General features: G+C 36.5%; 2 protein-coding genes across 15 annotated transcripts in view; one reads left to right on the forward strand and one right to left on the reverse strand.

Annotated features, from left to right (window-relative positions):
• Positions 1 to 10712, forward strand: part of LOC139961791 (hyalin-like) — a 58501-nt gene extending 47789 nt beyond the window's left edge. For 2 of the 14 annotated variants that reach the window (XM_071961292.1, XM_071961291.1), the window contains 7 exons: positions 339 to 581; positions 1313 to 1555; positions 2288 to 2530; positions 3572 to 3673; positions 3932 to 4135; positions 4580 to 4867; positions 5866 to 10712. In XM_071961292.1, coding sequence (XP_071817393.1) covers positions 339 to 581; positions 1313 to 1555; positions 2288 to 2530; positions 3572 to 3673; positions 3932 to 4135; positions 4580 to 4867; positions 5866 to 6128 — 1586 coding nt within the window. In that variant the 3' untranslated portion in view covers positions 6129 to 10712. Of the gene's footprint in view, positions 1 to 338; positions 582 to 1312; positions 1556 to 2287; positions 2531 to 3571; positions 3674 to 3751; positions 3854 to 3931; positions 4136 to 4579; positions 4868 to 5865 lie in introns of all 14 variants that reach the window. The other 12 variants (XM_071961295.1, XM_071961301.1, XM_071961293.1 and 9 more) reach the window with 12 other exon arrangements.
• A 4173-nt stretch (positions 10713 to 14885) lies between these two features.
• Positions 14886 to 15890, reverse strand: LOC139961406 (glycoprotein 3-alpha-L-fucosyltransferase A-like). Its single transcript, XM_071960547.1, has one exon. The coding sequence runs from the start codon at positions 15888 to 15890 to the stop codon at positions 14886 to 14888; it is 1005 nt and encodes a 334-aa protein (XP_071816648.1).
• Positions 15891 to 17819: the final 1929 nt, after the last annotated feature.

Consider the following 17819-nt stretch of genomic DNA (forward strand, 5'->3'; position numbering starts at 1 on the left):
GATGAACAACAAAGCTGTTACCTATACTTATACCCATGAGGTTTCATTCCTTGAATGAAAAGTTGTGAAGACAATTGTTAACCAGTTTTAGACATTCTTCTGGCTTGAAAAAACATCATTTACTGGTATATTTTATGATATGTGGCTAACACTTGCAACTGCATATATTGTCAACATCGACATAATATAGCATTTGTGACCATCAATTTGTTGCAAATTTAAAGTTAGAAAATGAGCAATTTTATTTCTTAGCACCTCCCAACATTTAAATCAACACTACTATCACATTTGAATACATTTGCTAGAGAATCTTTCTTGTCTGCTTTTATAATTTGAAGATGTGACTCCTCCTACGGCTATTTGCCAAGAAAATATAAAAACTGATGCAAGGCTGCAAGTAGGAACCACTGCAAGAGTTAACTTTGTGACATCATGCTCTGACAACATTGACACAGGCATACAAGCTGCTTGTAATGCAACCAGCGGAAGTGAATTTCCAGTGGGTGTAACAACAGTGACTTGTTCTTGTGAAGATTTGTCTCAAAATACTGATGACTGTTCTTTCACCGTCACAGTTAAAGGTTAGTTTGAGTGAATTCCTTACATTTTGCTAAGAAGTTTAGAAAAAGGTCAGCTGAATGTTTCTGTTTAATTGAGTCTTTTCATGATTTTTTTTTTTTCATTATCAACAATGAACGTTAAAAGCCTAGTTTATTTGATGGGAAGTTACTGAAAACTATCACGGACAAATGATCTTATCATGCACCAGAAAATGTTTGGCTAGTTTGCAAGAAGCCAAACTCTTTGGCTGATCTGCACAGATCTTAGCGACATATGTGATGTTCTAATGCCTTGACCAAAAATCTCTTCTTATGCTTTTATTCAACAACAAAAATTGATACTAAGTATCGGAATCGACCTTTATGACATTTCAGACTGACCAAAACTATATTAATGTTTAACTTTATTGATGAACAACAAAGCTGTTACATATACTTATACCCATGAGGTTTCATTCCTTGAATGAAAAGTTGTGAAGACAATTGTTAACCAGTTTTAGACATTCTTCTGGCTTGAAAAACATCATTTACTGGTATATTTTATGATATGTGGCTGACACTTGCAACTGCATTTATTGTCAACATCTTTAAGACGACAAAGATAGCTTTTGTGACCATCAATTTGTTGCAAATTTAGAGTTAGACAATGAGCAATTTTATTTCTTAGCACCTCCCAACATTTAAATCTACAGTACTATCACATCTGAGTACATTTTCTAGTTAACCTTTCTTGTCTGCTTTATAATTTGAAGATGTGACTCATCCTACGGCGAGCTGTCCAAGTGATATAGATACTGATGCAATGCTGCAAGAAGGAACCACTGCAAGAGTTGATTTTGTGACATCATGTTCTGACAACATTGACACAAGCATTCAAGCTGATTGTAATGCAACCAGCGGAAGTGAATTTCCAGTGGGTGTAACAACAGTGACTTGTTCTTGTGAAGATTTGTCTCAAAATACTGATAGATGTTCTTTCACAGTCACAGTTAAAGGTTAGTGTGAGTGAATTTCTTACATATTGCTAAGAAGTTTAAGAACAGGTCATCTGATTGCTTCTGTTTAATTGAGTCATTTCTAGAAAGTTTATTTTTATTATCAACAATGAACGTTTAAAGCCTAGTTTATTTGATGGGAAGTTACTGAAAACAATCACGGACAAATGATCTTATCATGCTCCAGAAAATGTTTGGCTAGTTTGCAAAAAGCCAAACTCTGTGGCTGATCTGCACAGATCTTAGCGACACATGTGATGTTCTAATTCCTTGACCAAAAATCTCTTCTTATGCTTTTATTCAACAACAAAAATTGATACTAAGTATCGGAATCGACCTTTATGACATTTCAGACTGACCAAAACTATATTAATGTTTAACTTTATTGATGAACAACAAAGCTGTTACATATACTTATACCCATGAGGTTTCATTCCTTGAATGAAAAGTTGTGAAGACAATTGTTAACCAGTTTTAGACATTCTTCTGGCTTGAAAAACATCATTTACTGGTATATTTTATGATATGTGGCTGACACTTGCAACTGCATTTATTGTCAACATCTTTAAGACGACATAATATAGCATTTGTGACCATCAATTCGTTGCAAATTTAGAGTTAGACAATGAGCAATCTTATTTCTTAGCACCTCCCAACATTTAAATCTACAGTACAATCACATCTGAGTACATTTTCTAGTTAACCTTTCTTGTCTGCTTTTATAATTTGAAGATGTGACTCATCCTATGGCGAGCTGTCCAAATGATATAGATACTGATGCAAGGCTGCAAGAAGGAACCACTGCAAGAGTTGATTTTGTGACATCATGTTCTGACAACATTGACACAAGCATTCAAGCTGATTGTAATGCAACCAGCGGAAGTGACTTTCCATTTGGTGTAACGATAGTGAATTGTTCTTGTCAAGATATTTCTCAAAATACTGACGAATGTTCTTTCAATGTCATAGTTAAAGGTTAGTTTTGAGAGACTTTCTAATATTTTCATTTTTTTTTCTTATCTAAATACTGGCTGTTAAAATAAGGCTTGGTGCAATAGTTTAGCTCCATGATAAATGATGAACACTAAAAGCCTAGTTTATTTGATAGGAAGTTACTGAACACTATCACGGATAAATGCTTTTATCAATTAAGCACCAGAAATATTTTTGGTTAGTTTTGCCAGAAGCTAAACGCTCTGGTAGATCTGTACAGATCTTACCTAAACATGTTTTACTTCCTTGACTAAAATTGTCTTCTGACGCTCCCATGCAAACATAAAAGTAATTCAAAGTTTTGGAATGGGTCTAATTGAAATGTCGGACTGACAAACGCTATCTTAATGTTTAACTTTATGTTATGATCCAACTTAGAAACCACGTTAATAGTTCGAATCGTTTTAACAGATGTTAAAAACAAAAAGAAAACAAAAGTAACTTGTCTGAATGAAATATTTGTTAATGCGACTTATCAAAATTTAGAATAAACCAGTATCTCTTTCTCTTACCATCTCAATTTTCTGGTGAGGATTGCCACAACTTCAAATTCCATATTCTTTTAATAGTTGATCATATTTGGAATAGAACATCCAGTTATTGAATAGAACATCCAGTATGGCTATGATTCACACTCATCTAGATTGATAGACCAGATAGTACGTATTCTTTTCTCTTTCTAGTTTATTCCTAACTTGACTTTAACTTTAACTTCCCTTTAACTTCCCTTTTACCCACATATATGACATAAAGTCTTAATTCGCCCTTCCACCTAGAGATCAATGCAACAGATATTCATGAACTGTTCATACTAAATTGGCTCATACTGAAAATGTAAAACAAAGACAGAAACCCCAAATGGTTATGACAATTCTTCAACTGCTGATACTAAATCGATGACTATTGAAAGCCTTACTGCTAAAGTTGCAGCCCATCAAACTACTGGTGATGACAGTTCTTCAACTGCTGATACTAAATCAATTATTGATACTAAATTGATGATTACTAAACATTTTATTACAGAGGCAGTAACCTCTACTGGTAACGAAAGTTCTTCAACTGCTGATACTAAATCTATTACTACTGAAAGCCTTACTACAGAAGCGTCAGGCCATCAAACTACTGGTAATGACAATTCTTCAACTGCTGATACTAAATCAATTTTTGATACTAAATTGATGATTACTAAACATTTTAACACAGAGGCAGTAACCGCTACTGGTAACAACAGAGTTTCAACTGTTGATACTAAATTGATGACTACTGAAAGCCTAACTACAGAAGTGTCAGGCCATCAAACTACTGGTAATGACAATTCTCCAACTGCTGATACTAAATCAATTTTTGATACTAAATTGATGATTACTAAACATTTTAACACAGAGGCAGTAACCGCTACTGGTAACAACAGAGTTTCAACTGTTGATACTAAATCGATGACTACTGAAAGCCTAACTACAGAAGTGTCATTCCATCAAACTACTGGTAATGACAATTCTTCAACTGCTGATACTAAATCAATTATTGATACTGAATCGATGACTACTGGAAGCATAACTACAGTGGTGGCAGCCCAAAAAACTACTGGTAATGACAATTCTTCAACTGCCGATACTAAATTAATTATTGATACTAAATTGATGATTACTAAACATTTTATTACAAAGGCAGTAACCCCTACTGGTAACGAAAGTTCTTCAACTGTTGATACTAAATCGATGACTACTGAAGGCCTAACTACAGAAGTGTCAGGTCATCAAACTACTGGTAATGACAATTCTTCAACTGCTGATACTCAATCAATTATTGATACTAAATTGATGATTACTGGAAGCATAACTACAGTGGTGGCACCTCAACAAACTGCTGGTAATGACAACTCTTAACTTACTGATACTAAATCGATGAATACTGAAAGCATAACTACAGGGCTGGCAGCCCAACAAACTACTGGTAATGACAATTCTTCAACTGCTGATACTAAATCAATTATTGATACTAAATTGATGATTACTAAACATTTTATTACAGAGGCAGTAACCTCTACTGGTAACGAAAGTTCTTCAACTGTTAATACTAACTCGATGACTACTAAAGGCCTAACTACAGAAGAGTCAGGTCATCAAACTACTGGTAATGACAATTCTTCAACTGCTGATACTAAATCAATTATTTATACTAAATTGATGATTACTGGAAGCATAACTACAGTGGTGGCACCCCAACAAACTGCTGGTAATGACAACTCTTCAACTGCTGATACTGAATCGATGACTACTGAAAGCATTACTAAAGTGGTGGCAGCCCAACAAACTACTGGTAATGACAATTCTTCAACTGCTGATACTAAATCAATCATTAATACTAAATTGATGATTACTGAACATTTTAACACAGAGACAGTAAACTCTTCTGGTAACAACAGAGTTTCAACTGTTGATACTAAATTGACGACTACTGAAAGCCTTACTTCAGAAGTGGCAGCTCATCAAACTACTATTAATTACAATTCTTCAACTGTTGATACTAAATCAACTATTGATACTCGATTGAGGATTACTGAACATTTTAATACAGAGGCAGTAACCCTAACTGGTAATGACAGTTCTTCAACTGCTGATACTAATTCAACTGTAGCTTCTAAATTGATGATTACTGATCACTTTAATACAGAGGCAGAATTCCCTACTGATAAGGACAGTTCTTCAACTGTTAAAACTAAATCAATGATTACTGAAAGCAATATTTATAACCCATCTTTTTAAAAGTTATCATGTTTATTGCCATTTCAATTTTGGAGATGTACAATAATGTTTCAATTCCATTGGTCGATTAAGGTTCTGAAGATCTCAAATGTTTGTTTGATCTTGTTATTCATTTTTGACGGACGATTACGTTAGTAACATCCTCGATTGATTGTTTCTTTTAGATTTATTTTTCATTGACGTCATTCTAACTGTGCCATCGACCGCGTTATTGATGCTATTGTTTCTTATCACCAAATTATCATTGTAACAATGCTTGTTTATGTTTTTATTGATACCAAATCAGTACTGAAAATAATATCACAAAGGCAGCAAACTTATCAATTGTAAAGATTGTCCTCGGCTTAGAGTTCAACTCCTTGTGTTTGAAACCTCGTAGTTTGTTACTTACTAGCTAACTGGCATACAAGCATGGCACATAGAGGTCTAGATAAGCCTGTTGCACATATGAATAATTCCTGTTAAAATGATTGATATGTTCATTATCAGTTTCATCTGATCCAAACGTTTCACGATTAACAACTGTTATCATTAATTGTTATCATATCACAGGAGTGCCGAAAGTAACTTTCACTACCGAAGTACCGATCCTTTCAACCATGAAACCTAAGGAGAATCAAATACCCGTTATCATCCTACCTGTTTCCATCGCAATTGCATCTTTTGCTGTCTTGTCAATTCTATTGAGGTTTATCGAGGATACTTTCCGACGTTCTGGTAGTAATAAAAACAAAGATCCTGAAACACCTCCAGACAGCCCAACTTCACAGGGACCGAAGAAAATCAATGGAACTGCACTGAGGGAACTGTACTGATAGATAAATCCAGTTTGCCTCTGTCTACACCTCTGACCTGTCCACCCCCAATACAACAGGTCGAATCAATTATCCAGTAATAGTGAAATTGATCTGCAATAGTACGAATATTAAAAGGTATATGTCTGACGTAAGAATGGATGGTTACCAGTGACGGTGGTCAGGATTTTCAAATTGTTAACTACATTAAAATTGAACAACGTCCGGTTGATTATCAAGGTCTCTACATAAGCATGCATTTGATGAGACCGAAAGTCGTTTCTACAAGTTGATAAGTTCGACAAAGCAATAAAACATTAAATACACTGAAATGTTCAAAAAAGAAGAATGTAAAAACATGATTCTTGATTTAGGATCTAAACATGTTTCCTTTCATTGGCTCGGGGATTCGATGTTATATTTTACCAGAGCATTACATAAAGCGTGTTTTAATGCAGTTATTCACGTTTTCCATATTACTGTTTTCATGCGAAATGGCACTTATCGGTTACTATTGAATATGTCTAGCTATGAGTTTGCTCCCAAGTTCTAGTATATAACTGAAATATGCTCCCGAAACCTCTTCGCACAGTCTAGGTAATTGTGGACAAATATATCCACAAATCTTTAGTATTGTGACATCCATGTACAGTTTATCAACAAACTCCTCGATGTAAATCTAAATTAAAGAAGGTATTAACTTTCTGTTATGCTGTTGAGAACTGGAAAATGACTTGATCGATGCACCGCTGACAGCAGAATGGTTTGTTACAAGTAGATCGGTACTAATTCATCGGGCTAAGGTCGGCAGCTCGTTATACCCGCAGACTCTCCCAACACATGCCAGCAGAATGTATTGTTACAAGCATAGGCGTACGAGGCGGGGGGGGGGCAGGGGGGCAGAATGCCCCCCAAATTTCCAGAGGATAAGAAATTCGGGCAAAAGTCCTGAAAAATTCGGGCAGCCTAAGAGGAGAATTTTTTTTCTGGGCTGCCCAAATTTTTCAAGACTTTTGCCCGAATTTCTTGTCCTCTGGAAATATATATATATAAGTAAATATGCAGTAGCTTGCCCGAAACTTTTTCAAATTTTGCCCGACAATTCCATGATTTTCTTTATTTAGCATCATGATGCCCTAATATATCCGTGTAACACCACCGTAAGCGCAGTTCATCTGGGCTACCACGCTTTTTGCACGATAATTTTTTTCTAACTAGTCAATTGTATACCTGGACCAAGGGCGGCGGAACCTGGGGAGGGCACAGGGGGCACGTGCCACCCACTTTTCCTCAGGTTGAAAATGTGCATTTTTTCTACATAAAAATTGAGGTGCCTCAACTTGTTAGCAAGAGGCCAGGGAACCAGGATGAACACTCGGGGAGGGCCGTTTCCGGCCATCTGAGGGGTTTGTAAAACCAAAAATTTTCTAGTACGATAGATAGTCTTCAGATAGTCGTGCATACAACTTTGCAAATCCCGGCTTAGCCCGTGACTTTTAATGAATTTCTGTGGGTCAAACTCAAAGATATTTCGAATGGGAAAAAATTGTAAAGATATTAACAAGAAAAAAAGCTCTAATTCGGCAGATTCCTACATTAGCAACTAGCATGATTTCACCTCATTTTGTCTCAAAAGAAAACTTGTTCCTTATTTCCCAATTTGCGCATTGGATATTGCAGTGCTAGTATGCCTATTTTCCTTTAAGGGGGGGGGGGGGGCGTTGATGGAGTGATGTGTTTACACAAATAAGATCATACAATAAGAGTTATAAAGGGTACTAAATATAAGGCTGCATCAGTCCAATCGAATTTCTGCAAAGTCCCCTTTGATGTCGATGCCCACCCCCTCCCCCCCAGATTAAAAGTGCTTCCGCCGCCCTTGACCTGGACATCCCCAACATGAGTGTATATAAGAAACATTTTCTTTTTCATGGATGGTGGGGGGGGGGGGGGTTGGTGGGGGTGCCTACAAGCCTAGAAGTACAGGTTTATCATATTCTCTGTTATATTTTATACTTTTTGTGAGACAAATTGCAGTCTCACCCGACACAGCATTATCCCGCCTACGTGTCGTTGAACAATGTATCTTTTGCTGGAGGTAGTTGAGTACTGTGTTAAAATAATAAATAAGGTAGGCCTAACTAAATAGGAGCTTAAAAAATATACTGTCCCATTTTTCCCCTTCAAAGTGATGTTACCATTTTTTCTTCTTCTAATTTACCAAATTTTGGGGGAAGTGTAAATTTCTAAGACGTGAGATTATAAAAAAAAGAATGTTTAGATGCAACTTGCAAGGCCTCAGAAGTGCCGTTTCCGGCAATCTGAGAGGCTTTGTTTGCCAAAAATTTTCTTGTACGCTACGCGCCAACTGATGGTGGCGCTCCGCTTAGATAGTTTCACGGAAACTTTCGGGCACAAAAAGTTCTGCCCCCCCAAACTGAAATGGTCCCGTACGCCTATGGTTACAAGTAGATCGGTACTAATTGATCGGGCTAAGGTCGGCAGCTCGTTATATCCGCAGACTCTCCCAACACATGCCAGCAGAATGATGTGTTACAAGTAGATCGGTACTAATTGATCGGGCTAAGGTCGGTAGCTCGTTTTACCCGCAGACTCTCCCAACACATGCCACACAATATAAGGTATATGACGACCGTCCACTTTTAACACTTCCTGTAATTTATATAAACTTTTATTTTAGATTTTAACGTTATTTTTTCAAGGGAACTGAATATAGAAGTAGACAAAATCTCGTCAGAAGAGTTATATTTAAAAGTTTGTGTTAGAAAGGGTGCGTTTGTGAGATATTATATCGGAAAATTCTCACTTATTTCTATGGTTGGCCAAATTCTACATGTTTTCTAAAAATTAATTAATGAAGTCAGTTAAAGAATGATTTCCAAGGCACTTCTGATTATAATTAAATAGTAAAAGGTAAAAGGCCTGAATAGTGCCAAATAATTATAGGTACGTTTATCGCCAAGATTAGTTTGAACTATTTAGTTATAAGACGTAAAATAGTGTAAGATTTTCAAATAACCTATCTAGTCAAATTATAGTTATCGTTTTTTTAATACTACTATATACAACATAATGTATAACAAGTACAACCGCACGAGTATGATTAACCTCCGCCACGTATCACGATCTTGCGCGAGGTTTATTGCTTCCTCGTAATTGTTAATATTAATGTCCTTAAATTGCGACTTTATTTTTCCAAGCAAGGTAGTCACGGGCCTTCCTACTGGTTTAGCAGTATGTCTCAGTGCTTCTCTTAAAGCAACCTTTGTTGGGCGAGTACGAATACCTAATTCTGTACTTGAGTGTCCACAAATATAAATTACAAAAGTACAAATCTATTAGTGTGAGTATAGGCAACGTTTTAAGAATAAGAGTTTGAATCCGTATTGAATAACTGTTTACTCTGCTCCATAGTAACTAGTACGTTGGCATTACGATGACAAATCTATTAGTGTGAGTATAGGCAGTATAGTAATTAGTACGTAGGCTCTTTTTGCGTTAAGTCCTACCCGTTAGTGTGTCTCCGCGACGAGCTTAAAAGCCTTTTTTTAAGGAAGCTGAGTCTCCACAATTCCATTAATCACACATTCTCAATCAAACACGTGTTTTTGATGTACATCGAATGAGATTATATCAGCAGAATATTCCAATCCCTTTTTAGGCTCTGGTGTGTATGTGGGGTGGGGAGGGGGTTGAAGTGTAACGATGAATGCTTTCTTAACCCTCACCCCCCCCTCTCCCCCAGTTCTGCAGCATCGCAGTGTATTCGGAAACCCGTGGAACCACAACTGCGTAAAATTACTCTTATACTATCAAAAATGACAGTAAAATTGTACGGTATTTAAATTATTGTTTGGGTTTCATATACGTAAAATATGGAACATCTTCCTGTTGATATTCAAAGTCACTACGTGGACATGCATTTGATGATACCGAAAGTCGTTCTTATAAGTTATCAGTTCAACAGTAATAAAACATTCAGTATACTGAAATGTAATGAAATGTAAGAACTTGAAGTTGTTTGCAGCCCTTTCCTTCATTGGCCCGTGGATTCGATCTTGTACTTCAACATAACATGATATAAAGCCTGATTGTGCTAATGCAGTTATGCAGTTAATGTTGGTTCGTACAATGTGTCCCTAAATAAACGTATACAAATTAATTTTAGTAAACCTTAGAAAATGCTATAAAAAAAAATTCCCACGTTTTCACCTTCACGTCTCTGTATAAGTAAAACTAACAACGAAATATTTTTAATATCTATTTTCATATTTTGTTTTTGTTATATTCATATACTTCTATACAAAATTTTATCACCATCGTTCGTAGAATTTAATTACAAAAGTTAATGAGATATTTCACCGTTTGTTTGTAAGTAAGATATCTAACACATATTCTTTCAATATTTTTTCGTAAAATGTATCAAATGAGGAAACTATACACGTGACTTTTAATGTAGAAAAATTGTGTCTGTGATAATTTCTAGAGTCTAATTTGGCATTGTACTTTCCTTTTGTCATTGATTGTTTCTTTCATGTATTTTGTTTCCATTCCTTATAAATAAATGTAAGATAAAAGAACATATACTGCTGACTACGTAATTAATTGTGGCCTATCAACAGGCTGCGTTATTGCTTTCGTACGAAGTGGCACTTATCGGATACTTTTGCGAAATGAATAGTTTGTTCCGAACAGGAACTTCTTATGTCTTAACTTTGGACGTTCCCGAACCGCTCACGCTGTTTACGTGACAGCGTGGAAATCAATCAACAAATATTGATATTGTGATATCTATGTTGGGTTGGGTTCCCAAGTCAAACACGGAACTGAGGATGAAGACACCAGACGAGCTGATCCAGTTAAAAAGATATATTGGTAACTGCTAACTACGATACAATAATGAAAGGTTCACGGCTACATGGCGAACGACTTATATTATAGTCAATCTGGGACAAAACTAACTTTTGCTGGTCCTGGGACCAGCAAAAGTTAGTCCTGAACTGCAACTCTTAACTTCAATCCAATTCAAACTCTAAATCTTATACTGAGACTGATGCACCGCTGACAGCAGAATGGTTTGTTACAAGTAGATCGGTACTAATTCATCGGGCTAAGGTCGGCAGCTCGCTATATCCGCAGACTCTCACATTATATGCCACAATATAATGTATATGACGACCACTTTCAACACTTCCTGTAATTTCTATACAGTTTGGTTTTAGATTTTATCGTTATTTTTTCAAGGGTACTGAATATAGAAGTAGACCAATTCTCATAATAAACTTTTTGTCAGCACTAACAGTTATCTTACATGCTACGGTATTAGAAAGCTTTGTTTCTGAAACATTTAAAGGCGTTTAGGTCTAATCAAGGAGAACATGTAACACTACAATTGCGGAACGGGTTTAGCGAAACAAAAACAAGCATTGAGGGAAAATGCTGATGCTAAATGATTTCTATGGTTGGCCAAACTCTAAATGGATTCTGATTTTCGACTGCAGTTTTAATCATGACATTTCCACGGAACTTCTGATGATAGTTAACCAGTAAAAACTAATTAATGTCAATCAAAGGGCTTAATGATGTAAAAGTAACTTTATCGCCAAGATTAGTTTGAACTATTTCGCTGTAAGACTTACAATAGTGAAGTATATTTAATTATAATTTAACCTACAGCTAGCCACTGAAAATTTTACCTTTATCATTGTAGACGACGAATTCATTTCGCTGGTTGTGTAGCCAGTGCATATGAGAGAAAGTGCACACAAAAATGAGTAAATCAGGGAAATATTCTAACTTCGAAAAAATGGCAATAGCGTTGTCGATCTCTTTATTGTGTGAAATTTCATGAAAACCAACAATAATAAATGTAATAAAGTGTTCGTGCTGCAACATTAACTAAATAAGGCCACATTGTGTATGCAATGTACATGCGTTCTAGTGTTTAAATACATATACTTGAATTGAGAGGGATCTCTTATTCTTATTCTTATTCTATCACGAATGCAGTGTTAATTCATAACGGTGCTACTAAGCTAAACTTACTATAAGGCAAACCGTTCTAGTCACGGGAGTCAAACACGTTGGCCTTTTGTTTTTAAAATATTTTTATGATTATTCCATCAAGAATCCAAACAATGTACAATTCATAATAACATATACATTATGATCATTAGTCAATATTATCAACAACAACAAATAAATCATTAAACTTCAAATAAAGATTTCCAGTTATGCCATCTGATATCAGGAGCATGTTGCTTACAATCAGTTTTATACATAAACTATTCTTTTAGATAAAAATTCTTTAAATCAATTTTACCATATAGCTCAAGGGTTTCGTTGGCCTATTATAATACGTACGGTAAAATAAATAACATATAGGACAACCTATGTCTCATCATGCTTCATCTTTGTTAGGATAGGAAGTAAATTCCTATATTTTAGCTGATTGGCTCCATGAATGTGCCATATATATTACACTAATAGTATAGGTGATATTAACCTCGATAAATGGCTGCTGAGTTCCTTGTTTGCCAATAGCAAGTAGTCGCTATTAACCCTTCGTCAAGAATGACGCCATTATTGGAGAGTGACGTACTATTAAAGACAAACAGATCGCCTACGGTGTAGCAATGGCAACTTATTCAGCCATCCATAACCTTGTACAGGCCAATAATACAATAATACTTTTTCAACAATCTCGAATCTGAATGGATCGTCTTCGACAGCTGACCGTGCATTAACCTATGGATAATGCTCGGTAAACTCACCGGCGGATGAATATAAGTTGCAAAACATGGGGGGAAAATGCTGACATTAATGTTATAAATATTATGGTGTTAAGCAGCAATCGGAACAAAAAAAAGTATATGGTAGGTAATTGTATCAAAAGTTATTTGAGGCTTCGAATAAAAAAAAAAAGCAATGTTCAGATGTCCTGAGAGCAGCAATACAAGGAAACGAACCAACGAAAGACAGTTATACAAAACATTTGACTAACCAGGGCCGTAGCCCGGGTGGGGGGGGGGCATTTGAGAAGCATCGAGAACATTAATTATCGTCCAAATGTTACATAGTGATGATTTGATGTGCGTATATACTAGGGCCATTTTGTTTTGTAAACATTAGTTTGTTTGCCATCATGACACTACCAGAACCGTATAAACGATGTTAATTTTGCAAAACATGCCTCCCAGATTGCTGGAAATGGCAACATTTATTTTGAGATCTGATGGTTTCGATATTTACATTTCGAAAATGATAATTTAGAAAAATTGTTTTCGGCAAAACCCCTTTAGCGGGTGGGGGAGGAGGGAAATAGGACTTTACTTTATTAGCTCTGCTTTATTCATTGATTAACACGCAGGTAATTGAAGAAATAAAAGCACGCTAGGGCATTCTGGTGGTAGTCGTAGCCTATAATTGCTGAGGGGAAGCCATATGGGGATGTTGTGTAAATGAGTTGTTAGATTTGTGGTGTCATTGTTTGCTTTACATGTCCAAAAGGGACCTACTTATGGGGGGGGGGGTAGCTGAGCGGGTGGGCCGTGTAAGGGGCTGAAGGTCGCAGCCCCAGGTTAGTATGTTAAGAAAAGGCCCTGGCATGCGTTTATTTGCAGTGTTTTAATATTCATAGTGAAAACATTGGGAAATTGATATTGGGACTAACAATGGAACTGTTAGGGTTATAAACATATTTACGAGTCTTACTTTCACATTAGACTGCTTCACTGTTTACGCAGGTTCAGGCTCAGAATCTCTCTTCATTTATTGTTATTCTAACAAAACTCGTGAAAACCAAACATATACACCAAACATCACATCTGCATACGTAATACTTATATAGCGCCTCCCAAAACTCTCGAAGCGCTCTACAATAAAAATATACGTGAAGAGCAGTTAAAGTAAACATTATGATCTGTTCGAACGCCGCCATTCCTATAATACTTGCCTAGAATCTTGAGGTTTCACACTACAGACTAATAAAAGTCAGATGAAATGATAATGAACATTACGCTAAAATTAAGAGAAAGTGCACATATATATTGTCCAGGCTTTCACATTTATCGTGAAGAAGGAGGTGGTAATCTCAGCGGGCAGCTGCCCACCTGCCCACCCCACACCTGCAGGCGATACGACCCTGCTAGACAATGTCAGAACTCCGTCGATATTAACACAGCCTGTATATATCGAGTTTCATATCTGGTGTAAATCTGAATTTGCACCAAATATCGCCGGTCTTCTAGAAGCAAAAAGACCGTACAAGTTATATCGCAGTATCGTAAATATTACAGAGCAGGGTCTATATAGTACGTGGTGTTCACACTGATTGGTTGTTACTGTCATATCCTCGTATCGAAATATTCCGCTGGGATTATTTTCCTGTGTATTAGCGCTAAGAAAGTGTTCACGTCAAAATGGAATTATTTTCTTTAAATCTACCATCAGACGAAACTGATAAAGAGTTCTCATGTTTGTAATCAAAGACACGGAAATAAGGGAATTTGATTAAAAAGTTTACAAATCATTTATCTTTATAAATTCAACCACCTTTATGTTCCATTAAAGTTTAGGTATTTCAGATCCAATGTAATATGTGATGGATCTTCTCGATGAGGCCTCCAGGCCGGAATTGTAGCTGTGATTTTCAATATTTAATATTATGATCTTTGTACAAAACACGAGACAAACAACTTCGTTGCATGGTCAGTCACGTGGTTGGGTCTACTTTCTTCAGTCACATATGGCCATCCTTCAGTTAGCGGTGAAATGCTTTCCTGGTGTATAGCCATACTTTGCTATCCATGCTTTACTGCTGCAACCTTTACAACCTCCAAGCCAAGAAGACCCGTACAAGTCGAATGTTTCTTTCTTCTCTAGAACGCCATTTTTTAGAAAATCCATCAACAAACAAGCCGACTTGTTATATACAATTCTCCTATCATGAAATCCTGTTTGACTGACGGTTCCAAACTTTTTCCATTTAAAGAAGGAGTTATACGTAACAGAATTATTTGCTACTTTTTGTAAGTAGGAAGCAAGTTCTTGCATCGAATTAAAGTCATCCACATGGATAAAAGAATTTGGCGGTCCTAACCTTTTGTAGTCCTCTTTCTTTGCCCCAATAACCACAGGGATACTCACACCTGTGCTAAGCACTTTCCAAAACTTTTCAGAAATATATTCTTCACAGCAACTATTTTCGAAGGCTAAAATAAACATGTAGTCTCGTTGTAGCCATCCACATTCTGAGGAACGTCGTTTACATTCTTCTGTCATGTTACCACATTTTCCGAACCTGTCAATGGGCATGTATTCTGCCAGATCCTTCACGAACTTAGTGCGATCCCAAGAAATAGTATCACAGTGACTGGACATCCACATGGCAAACTTGTGGTGCAACTTATGATAATCCACGTCGATTTCGTCATCGTTAAAGGTAGCATAGGGTTGGTAACGGCCATAAGGTACTGAAATATCCGATTTGGAATGGTAAGTGTATGTAACGTTAAATATGTTCCTTCCAATGTTGTACTGTTTGGGCGGAATGTAGTCCATTGTTGTTAATGGGCTTTCGTCGGTAGTAAAAACCCATATTTGTCGTGGTGTACGCTTCGCTAGCAATCTCTTCCACAAGCTTTTGTCTTTTAAACCACCGGCGAATATAACCACTTTCGATCTCCTAAATTTAAAGGAATTGATATCTGCTCTCTGAAAATTAACAATTCCATTCTGACAGTCGTATCTTTCTGGTACCATATTTTGTTTAAGCCAAAATGCTCGCAAACTGAACCACGTCCACAGATGTGTCCGATTCTTATGTTGGATCCGATCTGAAACATTTATTGATCTATTTCCAGTCGATAAATCAGTTTCAGAATGCCGAACGGCAAAGCTTGCAAACGTTCTCGAATTATAACCTCTCATTTTATTGGAAAATGTAAGAATGACACAGGCTAAAACTGATATTATAACAAAGAACAGCGATTGCATTACTTTGTAGGACACCATGATTCCGTTTGTCACATTGAAGATTACCTACAAGACTAGAATTAGGCAGACAACCTGCGCTGATAGAGGTGCACGCAAACTGTACGGAATCAATGACTCAAAACCGTGGTCGATACCCACAATGGTAGTTATTATTGTGCAATTGTATATAATACACCAACTGGAACTATTCAATGCTCACAAAAGTATTAATCGTTTACAATATGGCAATGCAATTGTAGAGGTTTATGACTGTGTACTATCACGTTATTCTTTTAAGGCATGTAGGTTGATACTACTGATATAATAGAATTGAACATAGAGAACGCATGTTGGTTGTATGTATGGCTGTAATCGACTGCACGAATATCACTAGCTGATTGAACATGTTGGTATTGGCCATACATATAGGCTTATATCGTTAGGCTCGTAATACCTAGGCTCCTAGCATGCATACGTATAAGAATGTACGTTAGGTTTGACGTGATATATGATAAAGCGTAGCCTATATCATGCATGTCAATCATATATGTTGGTAAATCCCCATGAAAAAGGTGGCTGATCTCCTAATTGTGACAATCTGGGCAAAAATGGACACGATTTACAAAGATATCCGGTTAATGTTAGCCCAGTGTCATCAGGTTAATTGAGTGGGGGGGGGGGAGGTTCTTGAAGTATATGGAATGTGAAGGATGCCCTTCTGTGGTACGTGCTCACCGTGGTGCACGTAATATGCACTGAATGTACTGAACATGCACTGAATATGCACTGAATATGCACTGAATATGCACGTATCAATGATTTCAAAGAATTTCTTAGACCTCAGATCTTCACCTTGTTCAGCAGTGACAACTTACGTTACTGTTGCTGTCTTATTGCTACTTTTCTTGATCAGCCTTGGATTTCCTATAATGTGCACACGCCAGCACTAAAGTAGACAGTAACATTATCCATTTCACTTTGGATTACTAAATTAATACATTATTCATATGAGTTTGAAAAATCTCAGTTAATTTGCTGAAAGTACTCCACATACACTAAAAGCAACCGTGCCTGACTAAATACAACTGAAATGGCTGGCCCTGCATACATACTCCGTCAATTATCACAGACCAAGGCCTATACATGCCAAGCATATCTATATATTGCATATTCATTGTTGATGATGGTGCCTTACGAGCAACGTTGCCTGCTATAATTAAACTATGCAATGCATCGTAATTGGACGGAACAAAAGCACTTGATCAATAATTATGAACGAAGTCGAAACAGGGGAATGTATCAATGTTCCCTACATCTAAACTTTATGCTTTATATTACTAGAAATAGAGACTATCGCATCCACAACAATTATACGTTACTCCCGGAAATGCTAATTTTCACGTGCTATACGAACCTAACCACGTTCCGTTATCATAAATCTCAAGAAAATAAATTAGCTCGAGATAAAATATTGTCTCAAATTAAATATGATCTCGAGATAAAATATTATCGTGGGATAATTAAGCGCAGTAGCAGCCGGGAAGCTATAGCTGGGTCACGTATGAGATTGTAGGTCATGCGAGGTCAAATGTGCTTTTGGGAATCTGCAATTGTTTTACCTGTATTACGAAGTACGCTTTTGACATTTTTTATCATTAATGTATGATAGCTCTTGAGATCTGTGAGTTTACTCGATTCGCAGTCGATGGCATTTCA

The sequence above is a fragment of the Apostichopus japonicus genome, chromosome 20 (assembly GCF_037975245.1).
Source record: "Apostichopus japonicus isolate 1M-3 chromosome 20, ASM3797524v1, whole genome shotgun sequence".
NCBI lineage: Eukaryota > Metazoa > Echinodermata > Holothuroidea > Aspidochirotida > Stichopodidae > Apostichopus > Apostichopus japonicus.

What these genes read in the sequence shown, in the direction of transcription:
- LOC139961406 (XM_071960547.1), bottom strand. Translation starts at nt 15,890, where the DNA reads ATGGTACCAGAAAGATACGACTGTCAGAATGGAATTGTTAATTTTCAG.